This window comes from Biomphalaria glabrata, chromosome 5 (assembly GCF_947242115.1).
Source record: "Biomphalaria glabrata chromosome 5, xgBioGlab47.1, whole genome shotgun sequence".
Lineage (NCBI taxonomy): Eukaryota > Metazoa > Mollusca > Gastropoda > Planorbidae > Biomphalaria > Biomphalaria glabrata.
The window spans coordinates 14,689,083-14,702,382 of NC_074715.1; the positions used below are offsets into that span (position 1 = coordinate 14,689,083).

General features: G+C 35.5%; 1 protein-coding gene across 1 annotated transcript in view; it reads left to right on the plus strand.

The window, feature by feature from the left end:
• The first annotated feature begins 4,472 nt into the window (after window positions 1–4,472).
• Window positions 4,473–13,300, plus strand: part of LOC106067512 (uncharacterized) — a 71,187-nt gene continuing 62,359 nt past the window's right edge. Inside the window, exon 1 of the mRNA XM_056028687.1 lies at window positions 4,473–4,812. Coding sequence (XP_055884662.1) covers window positions 4,764–4,812 — 49 coding nt within the window. The 5' untranslated portion in view covers window positions 4,473–4,763. The remainder of the gene's footprint in view (window positions 4,813–13,300) is intronic.

Genomic DNA, 13,300 nt, shown 5'->3' on the forward strand with positions numbered 1-13,300 from the left:
ATTTTACTCTCCCCTCAACCTTTTTCCACAATTTTTTTTTTTAAGATTCTATAGATAAGTGATTGTCAAAGTGTTCGCTAATACATTCAGGGGTACTCGGTATTATTAAAGGGTCCTTGGAAAATTAAAATTGACTTGGAGGAAGGGATGTCAATGCACAACTTTAAGGGTCCGCGCAAGATTTAGGTCTAACATAAATGTTCTTAAGGCCCGGAATGAGATATTGACCATTCGCCAATCACCCCATCAACTAAAGCAGTGTTTCCCAAACTGTGTTCCGCGTAACTCTAGTGTTCAACTAGGCCTGAATACTTTATGACAAATTTTAATTCTGACAAAAAAATAAATGGATAAGTTTGTATGAATCGGTGCATTAACTAAAAGACATTCTAATGCAACTTGATGAACACAGGTGACAGAATTATTGAAGACCATGTTTAAGCACTGTTTAGCACAGTGAACATAGTGGAAGCACCTCCATGCCTTGACCTCGCTAGGAATTTAAAGAAAGATTGTGATTGTTTATTACTTGAAATATAAGTTCAGCCGATTCTGCAGACTTCTGGTACTCACAAATATAAAAACCTACAAACGACTCTAATAATGCGATTTCTTTGGGTATTTCGTCATCGGAACTCACAAAACAATTTCAGAAAATAATGCTAATCTAATCAACTTTAAATACTTTTTGAGTGCTGTCAATCATGATAGAGTAAAATGACGTAGATTGTAGATTGGATCTCCTTTAGTATTTAGCTATAGAACAATAAAAAAAAAAAAAACACAAGATACAGAAATTTTGCAAAGAGAATTAGATGAATTTCAGAAATGGGAATCAAATAGGAGCATGTCTTCTTTCCACCCAGAAAAATGTCAGTTATTAAGAGTAACAAAAAAAAAACTCAAATTAATTCCATTTATCTTATTCAAGGTAAACCAGTAACACAGACTAAAAACGCAAAATAGCCTACCTAACTATTATTAAATCCCCATATTGACGAAACTATCAAAAAATTTAACAAAGCAATAGGGTTTATAAAAATAAATTTCTATAAATCAAATAAGAACATAAAACTAAAATGTTTTGTAACCTTGGTTAGGCCAATAATAGAATATGCATCCTCTGTTTGGGACCCCTCAACTCAAGAAAACATTAAGAAACTGGAACAGACACAAAATAGAGCAGTGATTCATAACAAACGAATTTTCCAATTTGACTAGAGTAACAACTTTAGTAAAATCACTAAATTTATAAAGCATTAAGGAGAGAAGACTCAAAAGTAAAGCAGCAATCATACATAGAACACTGAATGTCACTGAACCATAATCTTCAAATACAAAAATAAAATAAAATACCCAGAAAGACACAAAGATAAAGGCACATTCTTCGTTCCATATGCTAGGACTAATTTGTACAAATGCTCCTTCTTCCCTAGTGCTATTAGAGCATGGAATGTGGTTGCCGGAGCCAGCCAGGAAAAACAGTGACTTGACTGAATTTAAGTCATTGGTTAACATGAATGACTAGATGCATGAGGCGTAGGATGTAATCCTCTTCTTTTTTGAAGTAACGTTTGTATTATATAAGATAAGATAAGAAAACAGTATTGCCCAACAGGTCTGTTATCTCGTTTTGAATCTGTGGGTCAAGGCGATGAATTACTTTCAGTCACTAATTGTCAACTTTTTCTATGTGCTTCTTGTTTACATCATCCACGGTTATCAGTCTTTCATGTTGTCTGTATGTTTGGCAAGCTTTTTGGTGAAGTTAAGTCATTAGTATGCGCTTTTTTAAAAAATTCGGTTGGAAAACAAACAACATTGATTCTGACTTAGGGTATAAACACGAGACCATCCGAACGACAGTCCAGTGCAAATAGATTACGACAAGGCAGCCATTCAAAGACACTATTCCATGATAAATTAATCATCGCTCTATCTTGATAAATTGTATAAACCTCCTCTCCAATTCGTTCACGGTGAGTAGTTCATCTTTAAAGATTCCCTATGTAACAGAATATGATGTTACTTTTGCCATGGATGCTACGCCACTTGTATACTAGTAGCCTACATATTGTTTAGTCTAAATTTATGGTAATAGAAAAATTAAAAAGATGAGAAATAAGGTGAGACTATCAACGGTTTTATTAAAATAGAGGGAAAAAAACCAAATGAAAGAATGTGTCCACCACCAACGATTCTTCACCACCATTACAATAAACCTGATGAAAACAGTTCCTTACATCACAACCGACCAAGCCGCTTATACACAGCCTCTAGCTGAAAACATGGATTAACGTTTTGAAAATATAAAGTTTGAATTGACGTTTAGGCATAGACATAAATAAATATAGACTGGAAAAAGGAAAAAACTTCATATAACTTGAAAACATGTACATCTATTGTTGTCGGATTTCCGAATTCTGAAAAGCTGCAATGATCTTCAGTCTTAGAGATTAAACAAAACTACACATCTGTATAATAAAGTACACAAAATTGCAAGTCACAAATTTTCGTTTCATAAAACTCTTATCGGCCAGTCTATATTTATTTATGTTTATTCGTTTAGGATATTTTTAGGAAACTTGATATATTTTTAAAACTCTTTTCAGAAAATTGTAATTATCTTTCTCCCACGTTGTTGTCACCCCTAAGAGCTCATGTAGGTCACAATTGGTCATTACTCATGAGCCCAGGCGCAATGAAACCCCTACGCGCCATGCAGTGCCGTATTTAGAGTTGAAAAGGCCTTAAGCTATTTGAAAAATGGGACCGTTTTGGGGCCCCATATAAGACCAGATATTATATAACTACTAAATATTTCTTGGGGGCCCTAATGTTGCATATGGGTAAATCTGACCCTGGAGCATAGGTTGTTGCGCCATCAGGAGTGGGCCCCTAAATGGTCGTGGGATCGGGTTCATTGAACCCCTTCGTGCCATGGATGCTACGCCACTGCCTGAATAGGTGTTCCATGAACTACTGGAATAATTAACTAGTAGGTCAATACGTGACTTAATCTCTCTAAAAAAAAAAATATGCAAAGAGTTCCGCAAAATACTCAAAATGTGTGAAGTGTTCCGTTAAGTAGTAGTTTGGGAAACACAGAACCGTTTTACGTGGTTATGGCTCCTTCAGCCTTGCCTGGTTACTCTTGCCGAGGTTGGAGGCCAAGCTCCACGATTGAGTCCTTCGTATTCTTACACTATATCGACACTAGCCTCTGGGGTAAGGTTTGATGAGACATTATTTCTTCTTTACCTCGTGCTATGTAAATGGTAGTCCTAAATTTCAGAAGCCCTCCGCCTATTCAATTGCTGTTATGGACGTGCGTGTGCGTGTTTGTGATGATAAGTATGATTAACTCTTTCTCTCCTAAATTGACGATACCATTGTTAATTTGACCACATTAAATTATTTTTTGGTTTAATAAACATTAATTTGTGTTACATAAAAAGAGCATGCATTCCCATTTAATTCTTGTAGTAATGTTGTCTGTTTTTGTTTGTTTTTAATTTCATGGTTCACATTTTTTTTTTCAATTTCTTTTTTACAAAGTTTATATTAACTCACTCTGTCTATTGGGTAGAAAGTTTGTACACATTATTTCTCCCATACCCATTCATGGATCAAGTTGAAACTTTGCACAAATATTCATTGGCATAGAAAATACAAGAATAAAAATAAAATGAAAAAACTATTAGTCAATTAATGCTGGTTATTAATTATTTTGTTTGATACCAACAAGGGAAATTAATCATTCAGTATTCACAGATATGGTTAAATATATCGGGTTTTGTCCATTTATTTCTCCCACAACCATTCTTGGATCAAGTTGAAACTAAACAATTATTTATTTGTACCTAACAAAGCATGAATACATTCAAAAATGAACCAATTAGTCTATTCATTATTGACAATTAATTAGTTTGTTTGATATCGTAAAAAAGGAAATAACTTCTACATTCTTGAGATGGGGGTTCTTTCCCTTAGATAAGCCTTGTTTTTTTTTTTCAAAAGGACTTTTTAAATATTTTGCTTGTCTTTTTATTTTATCTTATCGGCAACTTTTGTTATTTCCTTATATGTCATATGTATGCCTCTACTTTCAGAATCTAGAAGCTGCCTCTGATTACAATGTTTATCTTCGTCCCCAGCAAACATGCGCACTTTCACTTTTACTCTCTTGATGTTAATCAACAAAAAACAACGCTTCTGTTCTATAGATAGGTGTGTCATTAACGGTCAACCAAAGTGAACAAATTTCAGGTTATCTATCTACTTATCATCTTTGGCTGATATGTTCTCGTTGTATGTTAAGCGAAAGAGGAAAAAAAAAACATGAAATTTGATTATCATACTGTGTGTATTTTCGTTGTTTCTGTAATCTCCATATCAGTCCCGTATGACCAATGAAAACTCTTCTTTGCGTTGAGAGCTCAAAGTTGGCTATAAGAGGAGGCGGACCCAGCAAACATACTTCAATTAATTCGCCGTATCTTTCCCGTGCTACATTAGTCGAGCTCAATACATACTCCACATGTAGGATATTAGAGAAGGAGTTACGTTCAAAGGGGAAGAACTTTTGAACAGCGTTTGAACATTTTGTTCATTTGTCTCAAGGTTCTGGTTTTATTTTTTTTTTATTCACCATATTGAGTGGCTATTTCTTTCGTTTTTTGTTTTCTGACCTGATGCGAGGATAAAGACGCAGGCCTTGGGTCTGCTGTGGTCAGTGAATAGTCCCGAAAGTTAAGTGCATTATGGAAGCTTATACGATATTGCTGTTACTGATTCCAGTTGTGATTGGAGGTAATGAAATCTATCAATAGCTAATTGCATGTGTGTGTGTGTTTTTCTTACCAAACTATTAAAATATATAGTGACTTTGTATTTTGTTAATTATTTTAATAACAATTAGAAATGAATATTTATCACATTTGATTAAAATATATTTATATAATATGCCTGGTAATTAGATTGTCGGGATTAAACGTTTAAAAATTAATCTATAGATTCTAAAATGTAATTTTATAAAATTAAATTATGCTCGCTATCTTGGACGCTAACTCCAGAACTTGAGTCGAACTGAGGTGCTATAGAAAGATCCTAGGTATCACCTACAAAGACCGCATCACAAGGATTTTAATGGCATATGTTAAATTAAGCCCCACGACAACCTGATCACCACTGTAAAAAAAAACGCAGACAAAAGCTTAATGGCCATATCACAAGGTCCTCAGGGCTCGCAAAGACCTTCCTTCGGGGGAACAGTACCAGAAAAATAAAGAAGAGACAAATAAAGAAAGTGATGGGAAGAGTGGACAGGTCTGTTACCGGAAGAGCTTCTACTAAAGTTAGGCAACAGACAGAGCAATGTAGGAAGACGGTTGACAAATAGTGTGTCGGCGAACAGCTCTCAAACCCGAGACTAACAAAAGGAAAGCGCATATAGGCCCACGTGCATTTTATATTCTGAACGCGAACTCTTTTTTTAAAAAAACCTTATATCAATTGTCTGTCTGTTTGGTCAAAAGTGTTGTGTACACGTTATTTCTCCCACATCCATTCTCGGATCAATCTGAAACTTCGCACAATTATTCTTGGCATAGATAAGACAGGAATAAAAACAAAAAGTAACCAATTAGTCAATTAATTACTGTTAATTAATTATTTTACTTGATACCAATAAGGTAAACTAATTCTTCAGCATTCACAGATATGGCTAAACTTGTTGGGTTTAGTCCCCTTAAATAATTGTTAACGGTATTTCTCCCACACTCATTCAAGTTAAAACCTTAAACAATTATTTACTGTACCTAACAAATAACAAAAATGCCCAATTAGTCAATTATCTATCTATCTATCTATCTATCTATCTATCTATCTATCTATCTATCTATCTATCTATCTTATCTATCTATCTTATCTATCTATCTTATCTATCTATCTTATCTATCTATCTATCTTATCTATCTATTTATCTATCTATCTATCTATCTATCTATCTATCTATCTATCTAGGGCGGACGTTGTGTAAAAATCGGCCCAGGCATTAGCATACGATTCGGCCCACAACTTGATAGCATTTTATATGCATACAATTGAACGCATGTATATTAACGTGAGTTTCTATAACGTATTGTATTTCTATATGTAGACTTAGGTGTTATAGGAAACATCAGTTTACAAAACAAATCTTCATTGCAATCGTAATCATAATTAGTTTACATTTGTGGTGGGTTTGGCACAGAAAACTAAATTCTAAATGACATGACGAAGGCAACTCGTAGGTCGATTTCAATCTCTTTATTATACACTAAAGACCTGCAGCCCTACGTAAACACATGGTGTAGAACCAGGCACAAAAAGGGAGTGGAGACGACGTAGGTCCAGTAACGTATGGACACTACAGCGACAAGAGATGCCGATCGAATGGAGGAATGTCTACGTTGTTCTGCCTTTTCATGGGCCGACACAAGACGCCATCCAGGGGGAAATGTCACGTGGCTATCGGGGTGGCCCGATGATGGCTGCCTATTCGTGTGTTATGCGCTCTGGAGTGTTGACTCGATGCTCCCGGGTTCAATTTCTGCCCGCCGCTCACTCCCCCCCCCCTCTCGGCCGTCATGTGGGATGTTTGGGCTATTTGGAAGTAACACAAAAACATGTAAAACAAAAACAAAACAAAACCAACAAATGTGAAACGAGATTGACGTGAAACGTTCTTGCAAGAGATAAATATATCCACATTCAAGGAATATTAAGGTCCCTCATTAACAAACTACTCATGTTGAGCCTATGCTTATGTCCACAAAAGGAAACCCTGCAAGTGTTCTGGTGTCATGGCGTTTGTCTTTCCTTTACACACAGAAACGCGAGAAACCTTATTTCACAAGTTACTTAACTCTTTCTCTCCGTAATTATTTTCCACGTTCCGACGAAATCATTCATTTTACTCATCTGTATTTCACTACCCGTTATGATTAACTCTTTCTCTCCTAATTGACGATACCATCGTTGATTTGACCACATTAAATTAATTTAGTGTTTAATTCTATAAACTTTATTTTGTGTTATATAAAAAGAGCATGCATTCCCCTTTAATCCTAGACATACTTCTATTCATCACTTCGTTACATACATTGTTAAAGCCTACTCGGTTAAGTCAACGTCAAATAACATTGTTGTTTCAAGACACTACTCTACTGGCTTGTGATTTAGAGACAGGACATGATCTCCTGGAATAAATGAAGTGAGATTTAGCAATGTTCCTGAAATGTTTGCGAGGAAATCAGTCATTTTATTGCCTTTTTTTTGGCGCAGGATTCCAGCATTTTTTTGCTTTCATCTCTCTTTTTTTTTTCCTTATCTTTTCCTTTCAATTTATATTTGGTTACATGTATAACAGTTTAAATAATAATTGTGATTGGTCATTGACTTTGTAGCTGAGAAATCCTGCGGTATTCAGACTTCTGAATATATGGCCAGTATTACACAGTTTAGTCTGTCTGTCTGTCTGCCTATCTTTCTATTTATCTTATAGTTGAAACTATTCGTTTTTTTAAGTGGCTTCTGTAGGTAAGGAAAGATATCTATCTATCTATCTATCTATCTATCTATCTATCTATCTATCTATCTATCTATCTATCTATCTATCTATCTATCTATCTATCTGTCTGTCTATCTATCTATCTATCTATCTATTTATCTATCTGCCTGAATGACTGACTGACTTTCGATCTCTCTCTCTCTCTCTCTCTCTCTCTCTCTCTCTCTTGTGCATATTCGTGTAGGCCTACGAAAATGCCCTGGCCTTCTATTCATCACGACTTATGAGTTAGTTTCCTGTAAATGTTCAAGTCTTTCTCTATTGGGCCATTCAATGAGTATACCTGCTTCTTTATTTGTGATCGATGTTTCAGATGATAAGTCTGGGTACTATCTGACTTAGAGTGATTGATTTGTTAAAACAGTGATGCCCAAAGTACGGCCCGCGGGCCAGATCCGGCCCGCGATGTAGTTCCATCCGGCCCGCCGAAACGTCGGCACAAAAAGTAGAAAATCCTCCCCACCCCCCCCCGCTTTAAAGAAGTTTTAAATATATCTTTACCTTCGTTAGGGCCCTCACTTTTTCTGTGATGGATTGATACCATGACCTTTAACGAGTGTGCGATTATGAGTTTTTGAAATTGAACTCTGAAGGTAGAATCTACCAGTTAAAGTGAATGGATCTTTTTTTGTGGAACATGATAATAAGCCAACATATTTGTTTTGTAAAAAATGTCTGGCTGTTTCAAACAAAAAACAAAAAAACAACAACATATACAGCGGCATTATAAAACAAATATGAAGGCCTTCTTGGTTTGAGCCGCGTCTAAAGAATTGGTTAAACTACGCCTAGAGATTGGAGGACCGATGAGAATATTTACCGAAGAGAGACAAGAAAATAAGTTGGTGGTAAAGGTAGCTACAATGTTGCTCACAATCAAACCATTTTAACTTTTAAGACGCGTAAAAAATGATAAGACTTTAACTATCCCATTAATTAATGTAGGTACTAAATCCAATAGTTTCAAATAGTTCCAGGTGAATTTCGGTTTCATTTTTCGTATCTTTTTGTTGATGTGGCCCGCGACACGCGTTTTGAAAGTCAAAATGGCCCGCAGGTACAATAAGGTTGAGCATCACTGTGTTAAAATATTTTCTTTAATTGTGTACTTTTTGCCTGATGGAAGAGTAATAATTTCTAGTTGGCATTTCTTTTTGAAGTTCCTACATTTTTGAACAAAAATAGTTACTAGACGTCCGGCACAAGGATGACATGTCCACTTTTTGAGATCGTCTGGCAGGTTTTGGCCTAAAATATTAAATGCCCGCCTTTCACACTGTTATTAAATTAAAATACTATCCTGTAATCGAATTTAACTCATATATTCCGATTTAAACAAACAAATCACTTATAAATGGTTTATTGTTATGCATAAGTAGGTGTACTCAAGAAACTAGGGTATTGATTCAGACAATATTCTGATATTGGACCACTACTGCAACTGTAAATCATAATCAGAATTTATTATCTTTTTTTTTGTTGACAAACTGCTTCATGAGCATTGGTATTCGTAGGCCTATAATCAAAGCTGTTAATATGTCTGTTACTTAGATGTCCTCAAGATCTATAAAGTTTCTTTTTGAAAAATTGCTTCGCTGATCAACACAGATAAATCAGAGATTTTCATATGTAGCGGGAAAAAAAACTATAAATAGTCATAACTTTGGTGTATCGGGTCACAGTCACCTCAGGTGTACAGAATAAAGAAGTGCTGATAAACTTTTTTTTTTTAAAGATGTATGATTTGAGCAATGCAGATTCCAGATTCCTATCTTTTAAGCTCTTCCCTTGTAACTCTAAATAATTCCAATATGGAGGAAGCATTAAACTTTCAATCAATGACTTAAAATGTGTTTTAAAAATAACTATACTAAAGCAGAGTTAATAAGAAAATCAACTGCTACAAATGAAGATATTATCAATAGAGCTCAATGCGAAAATCAACTGCTACAAATAAAGATATTATCAATAGAGCTCAATACGAAGATCAACTGCTACAAATAAAGATATTATCAATAGAGCTCAATACGAAGATCAACTGCTACAAATGAAGATATTGTCAATAGACCTCAATACGAAGATCAACTGCTACAAATGAAGATATAGTCAATAGTCCTCAATACGAAGATCAACTGCTACAAATGAAGATATAGTCAATAGTCCTTAATACGGAGATCAACTGCTACAAATGAAGTTATTGTCAATTGCTTGACATTGTTTAGCTTATCGTTAGACTTTTAGTTTTGAAATATTATCCTCACAAAGTGTAGTCTGGATAACTTTTTGTTCCACCTCTGCGCAAATGATGATAACTTATAAATTACAGACGTTACTTCAAAAAAAGAAGATAATTACGTCCTACGCAAAAGTTGCTTTTTTTTCTAAAAGAAATGTCACACTGAATATAGTGGTTTTATACCTTTTGATTTACTGACTTCAATTACATTGTACGCCTGGTTTTTAAACTTTACTTAATTCCCCTACTTTCTGTCCTTCTTTGGGCTTGCAGACAACAGATAATTTTAGTTAAAGTGAGTTCTTTGGAAACAGTTTTGTTATGGACTTTGTTTGGGAGGTTCTTACAAGTTTCCATTTGTTTTGGTAAACTGGGTTAGGATTTGTATTTCTCTTCTTTCATCCAGAGGCAGAGATTTTACTCTATTGCTTTGGTTGTTGTTTCTTTTTATTGCTCCAGTCATTATCATTAGGCCAATACTGTGTACTTCGTCCGAATTACGTAAATTCGTTGGGAATTCTGAGCCCCATGCTGTGGCACCATAGAGTGGGTCTGATGTAGATATATATCTTTTTCAAAATGTTATGTCTCAATCCTCAGCCTGGTGAAAACTAATGGACCTCATTCACCAATCGTAAACAAACAACATTAAGCCACGTGATTCTCTATATCTTCTATACAAATTATGTAATCCATAAAGGCTGTCACGTGATACATATTTTTCATTGTTTTATCCATATTATGACGTGGCTAAATGTGTTTATTTACGATTGGTGAATGAGGTCCATTGTTTTGATAATTTTCATAATTGTTTTTACCATCGAAAATAAAGTTGGCGCTGGAAGTCAACAAAAACAAAACTTGCGGAGAAAAACGGGAAACTGGAAGAACTGTGAGCAAACAACAACAACAACACCCAAACGTTTGAAGGCTTAACTAACAAGGGAAGATACATTGTATAGTATTCAGTTACTATTCAGTTATTTTCATTGTTGAAGTGCAATTCGAACTCAATTAATTCGAAGTGACTCCGTGTTCCCCTGAATTTTAAAATAATCGGACTCCACTTTATTATTATTATATTATCTCTCATACATTATGACGCAGTATTCTGATTGCACTTTGTATTGGATACGCGTAGGATGTAATTATCTTCTGTTAAGAAGAGACATCTATTATTGAAAAGAAAGACTCACAGTGAGTCAGTGAAGAGTCTCTTTCTCTCGTGCTACTTGTACTACAATTGTGGGTTATCACGTGCCTTTAGCAGTTCGAGTTTCACATGACCAGCCTTAAATATACGAAATCTACTTTTCATAAATGGGGTTTTCAAAAAACGCATCCTCTTTTTCGCAAGTCAGAGCAATAGTATCCGCATTTGTTTGGGTACTGTATGCATGACAATGCATCATTAATGATCAAATGTGTAGGCCTACGTTTAAACCAGAACATATGAAGATTTCTTTTGATGGAAAATAAACCATCAGAGTAAATGAAAATTATTTTTCATAATTTAGGCTAATAAGCCTACCACCCTGACAGAGGAGAACAGAGTTAAAAATCAGATTGTATCAATTGCTTTCTGTAGCAGTGATTTGAATGAAATATTACAGTATCTCCATTAATATCTACATAGCCGATAACTGTGAATTGCAGGGGCGTAGCTAGGAACTAGCCATCATTTAGGCGCCCGGGGGCTTGACGTCTTTGGGGACCCATGCATTTTGCATGATATTTAATATTCAATGTAAAAAAACACTTATTTGGGGGCCCCTTTCAAGTGGGGACCCGGGGGGATTTTCAAATTCTCCCTCCTCCTCTCCCCACCCTAGCTACGCCACTGGTGAATTGGCTTTTGCTACATTGTCATCTATGGCGGAAAATAAACTATAAATAGTTAGCTATTTGGTGTATCCGGTTTACAGAATGAAAGAACTGTTGATAAGATTAGATTTTTCTTAATATGTATATGCATTTTATTATCGTTGCAGAATTCAATGTTATATGCTCTTCCGCTAGTAGCTCAATGTTTTTTTCATTAGTTGGCAGCATTTAAGTTCAATGATGCCCTAAGTTCAAATCAACACTTTTTCGGCTGATCTTGGTCTTTCGAACCCTTGGTATTGGTAGCCAAACATACTTTGAGATTAAATGTTTCTCTTATGTTGGTCTCACCAGCTGATCTTTTTCTCATTGTAGTGATAATTCGTTTAGGCTCTTATCATAACCTTGTATTATACATTTGCGTTGTGTTACTAGATTGAGGCATTAGGAAAATTGCAGTGTTTCCATGGCTACGTAGACCCTTGTTAGACACATTTAACGCATTCAAAGTCGTTGTCAGCGTTATCAGGCAGAAAATGATTTAGCATTTCTTTTTGTCGTCTGCGCCTTTCTGTCTGTCCATCCGTCTGTCCACTGTCTTCCACAGGGGAATTTTCTTTTGTTTGGTTGGAAAAGCGAGATTCAATACATTTAGGCACGTCTGGATGAATGTGTTGAAGATAAATAAATATGCCTATAAACAAAAGCGGCGGGAAGAATTCTTCTGTTCTTTCTGTAAATTTTAACTAAACATTATACAGAATATGTTATTATTAATGCACATACATGTAAACATTTTTAAAACAAGATTTAATGGGTATACAGGAGTCTTCATATGAACGTCTATAGTTAACACAATATGTCAGTACGATTGACTGATAACATAGAAATATAGGCTTACATTGACGGCCTTTGCTTACATCGAGCTCAGTGTTTATAATTGTCTCTTTAACCGGCGTAACACTTTAGGAACAGAGAGGGAGCGTTAAAAAAACATTTTCAGGAATATCCATAACAGAGAGGTGTTTATTGTGAATGTGATACTCGAGCTGCCAAATTTCTAATTATTAGAGTTGCGACTTGAAACTCTAGGCCAATACGGAAGCTCCGTATAATAACTTCGTTCTGTCTGAAAGGGTTACCATACATCCATTCATCCATAAATCCATCCATACATACATCCATACATCTCTACATACATACATCCATAAATCCATACATACATCTCTACATCCATCTATCCATAAATCCGTACATACATACATCCATACATCTCTACATCCATCCATCCATAAATCTATAAATACATCCATCCATCTATAAATCCATCCATCCATAAACCCATACATACATACATCCATCCATCTCTGCATCCATCCATAAATCCATACATAAATCTCTACATCTATACATCCATCCATCCATCCATCCCATGGAGGGCCCTGGCCTGGTTTAGCACATCTCTCCATTCTGATCAATGCAGTGCTTTAAGTCTCCAAGCCCGGACTTTAAGCTGCTGTAGATCTGCCTCTACGTCATCAAGCCACCGTACTCGTGGTCTGCCTTGGGGCGAAAGGGATACCATCAGATGCAAGCTCATTACGGCCGTATTTCTCCGATGAGCTCGT